General features: G+C 35.1%; 1 protein-coding gene across 2 annotated transcripts; it reads right to left on the minus strand.

Moving 5' to 3' along the window:
- Positions 1–337: 337 nt before the first annotated feature.
- On the minus strand, positions 338–5,299 carry LOC110871480. Of its 2 annotated transcripts, none has more exons than XM_022120208.2 (3): positions 4,823–5,299; positions 1,658–1,724; positions 338–541 (listed from the first exon to the last, which is right to left on the minus strand). In XM_022120208.2, exons 1-2 carry the CDS (start codon positions 5,292–5,294, stop codon positions 1,660–1,662), a joined length of 537 nt encoding a protein of 178 aa, XP_021975900.1. In that variant the 5' UTR covers positions 5,295–5,299; the 3' UTR covers positions 338–541; positions 1,658–1,659. The 2 variants fall into 2 exon arrangements, 1 of the variants encoding a protein (XP_021975900.1); XR_002553774.2 differs by lacking the exon at positions 4,823–5,299 and adding an exon at positions 2,237–2,373 and having other exon boundaries at positions 347–541.
- Between the last annotated feature and the right edge of the window lie 713 nt (positions 5,300–6,012).

The following is a 6,012-nucleotide window of genomic DNA, read 5'->3' on the forward strand; positions in this document are numbered from 1 at the left end:
ATAAATTGTCTTTATTTCTAGACTCTTTCCTAGCCTCGATTTCACAGCAATCCAAGCAAATATACATCTTAAGCACCTGTCACATACGTTAAAATAAAAGTCAATACACATAGTGTAAAGGTGAGCATACAAGTTTGATATAACATAGTAGAGTTCGAAATCGTTATGCATAACCAGCACGTACACAGTGTAAAATGAGGCATGTTAGTTATCGACATGAACCTATCGATACCAATGACTGCGAGTTGACTACCCAAGGCAGTTCGTGTAACACCCGTCTAATTTTACTTTAGTTTAATAATAAATCATGCCATTTTTTTTAAGGATATCTAAATTAAAACCTTAGTTTCAAGAACTAAGTTCTAAGGTAACAAACATAGTTGTCTACCAACTAATTAAAACATCCATAAGTTGTTTAACAAACGGTTTACATCACAACATTGTTTAAACAGAGTTAATTTACGCGGAAGCTTTAAAAGTTTGTGTTCGGTTCTTCAAAAGCTAGCTTGACCATCATCCGTAGTCCTTGGATACCTAAAAACTGAAATGTTTTCATTAAACATTAGTGTTAGAAAACTTAGAAATAATACATATTCGAAACTACGTCTAAAATGGATCCGATTTAACAAAGAAATACAAAATTCGTCATAATTTTTAAAGCTCTACCGTAACTTACGGTAGGTACCGTAAGTTACGGTAGCTTCTGGGAATTTCTAGTTCCGCCGTAACACAGGGGAAACCCACCGTAACTATTTGTAGTTTACCGTAAATTACGGTATGTGCCGTAATTTACGGTAGACTCTGGGATGTTATGCTTTTGTTTGATTTGCTTATTTACTTGGAACAATTTCTCGGATTTCATTCCCACAACTCGACATGTTAAATCCTCGTATCCCAATATGTCATTTGTCTATAATAACAAGACTGAGTAATCATACTACAATGTATTTCCATGCCTTATTTGGTTATTCGACCCGTTTGGCTCATCTAAGGAATTCTCCATTTTGATGACTACCAACGAGGTCTGACCAGATTCTTGGCCTATTATTCGATATAGCGACTGTCATCGCTTTAATCCAACTCAACTTTTAATACACAATCCAACTACAGATATGCTAAATATCAAAATTTACCCAAATGTAACGAATCAAGTACATACCTTCATAATTCGTCGACATTGCTTTCTAATCATTATTACCCATTCCCGGGCTTGTCGACCTTAGCGTATCCCTTCTAATCCTCGGTTTCTGCTTTTATAACTCTATTTAACGAGTAATGTTCGAGTCACTCCAAACACTACCATTTCGACCATTATTTTATCACCTTCTTCATCTAGTGAATTACATCACTTTACTTACGTCCCATTATGACTAATTAAGCGGCATTATCAATTAACATATTTAACCAACTATTTATTTTGACCCGATTGGTTTGTCGAGTGAATTCCATCACTTCTTAGACTTACCAAAAAGGGTTTCAATTCCACTATTTCGACATCATACCTATTTCAACTATTTCTTTTGACCCGTTTGGTTTGTCGAGTGAATTCCATCACTTCTTAGACTTACCAAACGCAACTATTTTCGCTATAACAACATTAGACATATCTACGACTAGGCTTATCTACGTAAATGTAACGAGACGACAAGTCGCGTACCTTTAGTGCTTTTCCTTCAAGCGTGTATCAACTCCGGCTCGCCCGCTTAAAGATTCAATTCTTTTGCCTATAGAGTTCAATCATCAACTTGTTTAGAACTCTTATTATTTCGTATAACGCATAATTCACTATAACATTCAAATATGTGTTTTTACTCAAAATTTCAACATCTAGTTTTCTTTTAGGCATTTCAACAAACACCTAGAGGGCATGATTTTACCAAAATCAATAATCAAGTTCCTTGACTAGTTATTTGGCCAATTTTGAGTATTTTTCACAATTTCAATATCTAGTTTACACATCAACACTTAGGCTTATTTCATTGAGTTCGAATAACACTAGATTAATAGTTATAATTCTAGTGTTCATCATCTTTCTACAAAACCCATTTAACTCATAATTGGATGATTATGAATCTCATGTTTATTGACACTAATGCATCAAACTATTGACTAGGGTTTGTTCTAAATCATGAATTTATCATAACTTCATTCAAAAATCAAACATGCAAATTCAGATTTCTACTTCATGTGTTCATCAAGTAATCAAATCGAAACCAAAAGACTAAACTCGACATACCTTGTGATCCCCTCACTTGAGTGATCACTAGTTTGTGCTTGGTTTTTGATTTGAACTTGATTTGGCTTCTCAATTTGAAGAATTTGTAGATTAGGGTTTGGGTTTTAGGGAGCTCTCCTGGCTTCTGTGTTGTACGCGACCAGAACACACACTTTGTGTGTGTTTTGGTGTTAAATCTTTAATAATTAAAATCCATTTTAACTTTTGTCAACTTTAGCCCCTTTACTTGTTCAAGTTTTATTAAGGACCTTTCTTAACTAGATTTCTTATTAAATCCAAGAACTCAAAACTAACTAGGTTATTTTTCCTAGTTATTTTATCTTGGCTTTTACCGAGTTTTATTGCGTATATATATAATCTATATTTTTGGGGTGTTACAAGTCTACCCCCCCTTAAAGAGGTTTCGTCCCCGAAACCTTCTTTTAAGTAGTTATTTGGCTTGGATTAAAACAACCTAGTTTTGTTTTTAAGGCATTCTTTCTTTTAGCCAAAAGTTATCCCTTGCCTTGACGCATGCGTCTTTTACGTGTAAGTCCTCACGGACCATAACTTGTGTCTCGCATTTTTTATCTTGTCGCCTATTTGTCCCGATTGCCACTTGATTACCCAATAGTATGAGTTTGCCAATATGCTTATTCCATACTACCCTATGTTGACAAGTGTTTTATATAATTCACAACACTATTTTGACTTTGGATGATTTGATCAGCTAGACTGGCTAGTCACTGTCACCTCATGCCCCGTTAATTTGGGTATATCCCTTTTGCTATATTCGGATTTACGCGAGTTTATGATCTCCTATCCCATAACTCACGCTACAACATGATTATATTCTATATCACTCCTTGTGACCATGATTGCCTCGCATCACGTCATGTTTAAGTTTTTCATAAACTTTTCATTATCAAAATCTTCTTTCTAACGTATCGCATTACGTATTACACCTATTGGTGTTAAGACCCACATTTTTATTTATTTATTTATTTATTTTTTTTATTAACTGTTTCCTAATTTGCCTCATAGTATTCATATTCGTTAAATGTTGTCTCTCACTAAAACTGAATTTTAGTTTAACGTTTATCTCTTCAACTTATGTCAATTACTCATACCCATGAATTAATGACGAGAATTTATTCTCTTCCGCTATTATATTACGCGGGGGATCGTAACAAGTCCTCATGGTTAATCCCAAAGTGACCCGTAGGTTCCTTTACTTAGTCTCATAGGCTATTTTATTAGATTTTTACCCTTTTTAAGGTGAGGCCCTATAGTTTGTTTCTTTGTATTTGTGACCCGAGGGTCAATTTGGTCTCGTAGACCTTTATATTGTTTATAACCCAAGGTTATAGTGATCCCATAGGTCATCCTCTACTCGTATCTTTATTTAATTGTATATATGTATATACACATGGCGTCTAGGCACCCCCTTTTTATGTTTAGAATAATTTATTTTCGCTTTTGAAACTCATTTGACCTTGACCGTAGTCTAAGGCTACATTCTTTTTCTTTCGAGTTATCTTTCCGACTCTTTGACTTCTTACATCGCTTTCGCGTCAGTTTATCCTACTCATTCCGTCATTTGGTTTATGCCCCTACTTCCTTTCAACCCGTTACCCGGGTTCGTTATCATATTGTTTTTTTTTAACACTTTTGTTTCACTGGTTTGCATTTTCCTTTCTATAATCTTTTACGACCTATCACGTAGATTCACTAATATTTTGCACTTTCACTATTTGGTTTGCGCTCGCTTGAAATAGCAAGTACTATACTTTATTCTAGCCCGTCCAACATTGAAATAGTTGAACACAACTATCTAAATTTCTGTTTTGCAGAATTTCAGCATCTTTTAGTCATAACTCTTAATCTGAGTCTTTTAACTTTTAATCTGCATCACCGTCTCTTTTATTAATGTCCTGAGGGTTCATTTCTTAGGCCTTGTTTGGTAAAACCATTGCTACGTTATATAGCTCTTGGGGTTTACCCGTTTTCGCTCTAACACTTCTAATATTTTTATTTTACTAATCTTTTATTCAACTACACTTAACAATGTAATTATTGTTCTTCCTCATACGGTTTTGGTTAATAATATGTTACTTGGATGGTTACCCATACCCAATTTTCTAAATTCGCATTTGACGATACTTTCTTATTCGTAGTGGCGAATAATATGTATCGTTTATTTGGTTTAACCAAGTGTACAACCTTGCCCTTGCCATTCGCTACTAATACAATTTCCGGGTTCGGGTGTAATTACACTCCTTCCCAACCCAACATTTATTCACTTCGTTAAGTTCTCGGGTTCGAGTGTACGCACACTCCTTCCCGTTATGACACTTGTCTTTCATTGCATTCCCGGGTTCGAGTGTACATGCACTCCTTCCCGTTGAAATATTTACCGAGATTACTTTTACCTCGGTTTCACATACTCTCCATTATTATTTTCTTATCTATATATATATATACCTTCATATAGGTATTTCTTTTACATAATTTTCCCAATTCATTACCCATATATGCCTTTATGCAACTATCATTCGCACTCGCATCGGATAAATTTGTGTTAAATTAAATTTACAAGAAACATACCTGAAATGATATCGGGTTCAGTTTTAGCCTCTGCGGCTGTTATATAAAACGACCTTGTCCTTGACTTCTGGGCATCAGACATTGTGTCAGTTGCGTCTTTGGTTCCAAGCCTTTCTGGACGTTTAGACTTCTTGTGTCTTGGCTTACCACACGTGCCCTTGTGAATTTTTCCGCAAAATTTGCACTGATGTAACACAGTTTTTGTAACTCCTCTCTTGGGAGCTTTATTAGACTTGGACTTCTTTACGGAACTTGGATTCATATCCAATACCCTCCTCTCTTCTATTTCTTGTAATATGATGTCTTTCAATTCAGCCATCATACCATCCACCACCGGTACGATTGTGGTTTGTAATCTATCAATATAATGTGATAGACTATTTTCCAGAGCTTTTCCGACTGCCTCGGAAATCTTAGCTTTCATTTGCTCAGTCAACTGAGATGCCGAATCATCTCTGGTTACTGCAGACATTTCTTTAACTGAAACATCCATAATGGTTAATCAATACTTATTTAATTCATTTCCATCTTATTATACGGAATTTATATCACACTCACTTAGTCATAAGTAATGTGTTATTTTCCTTCGGTTTGGTCAAGTACATATCTTGCCTTACCTTTCTTACTTAGTGTATTTCCCAGGTTCGAGCGTATTTATACACTCCTCCCAAACACTTTTCGCATATTTCATATTGTTTAATCTCAATTATAAGTAACTCTTACCGGATGTCTTGAAACTGAAATGTTTACATCAATTATTAAACATCTCATTTATAACATAACTTTGTTTGCTTCGGTCTAGCCAAGTTCGTAACTTGCTTTGACCGTTCTCATTTAGTGCACTTTCCGGGTTTGAGTGTATTAACGCACTCTTCCCATGCACATTAATTTCCAAGAAATGTTTACATCAATTATTAAACATCTCATTTATAACATAACTTTGTTTGCTTCGGTCTAGCCAAGTTCGTAACTTGCTTTGACCGTTCTCATTTAGTGCACTTTCCGGGTTTGAGTGTATTAACGCACTCTTCCCATGCACATTAATTTCCGTCTCTTTCATTTAAATAGGATAAGATCTACTAACATGAATAATTAATCCTTACCGGACGATCGATCAAGCTTGAACCGAACACTTTGTTGACAACCGTAAGCTCTGATACCAACTTGTAACACCCGTCTAATTTTACTTT

Source organism: Helianthus annuus, chromosome 8, assembly GCF_002127325.2.
Source record: "Helianthus annuus cultivar XRQ/B chromosome 8, HanXRQr2.0-SUNRISE, whole genome shotgun sequence".
NCBI classification, from domain to species: domain Eukaryota; kingdom Viridiplantae; phylum Streptophyta; class Magnoliopsida; order Asterales; family Asteraceae; genus Helianthus; species Helianthus annuus.

Excerpts from the sequence above, each read along its gene's own strand:
- LOC110871480 (XM_022120208.2), bottom strand. The coding sequence starts at position 5,294 with ATGTCTGCAGTAACCAGAGATGATTCGGCATCTCAGTTGACTGAGCAA. Across the intron at positions 1,725-4,822 it reads TGAACCCGATATCATTTCAG|GCAAAAGAATTGAATCTTTA; the intron begins GTATGTTTCTTG and ends TGAACTCTATAG.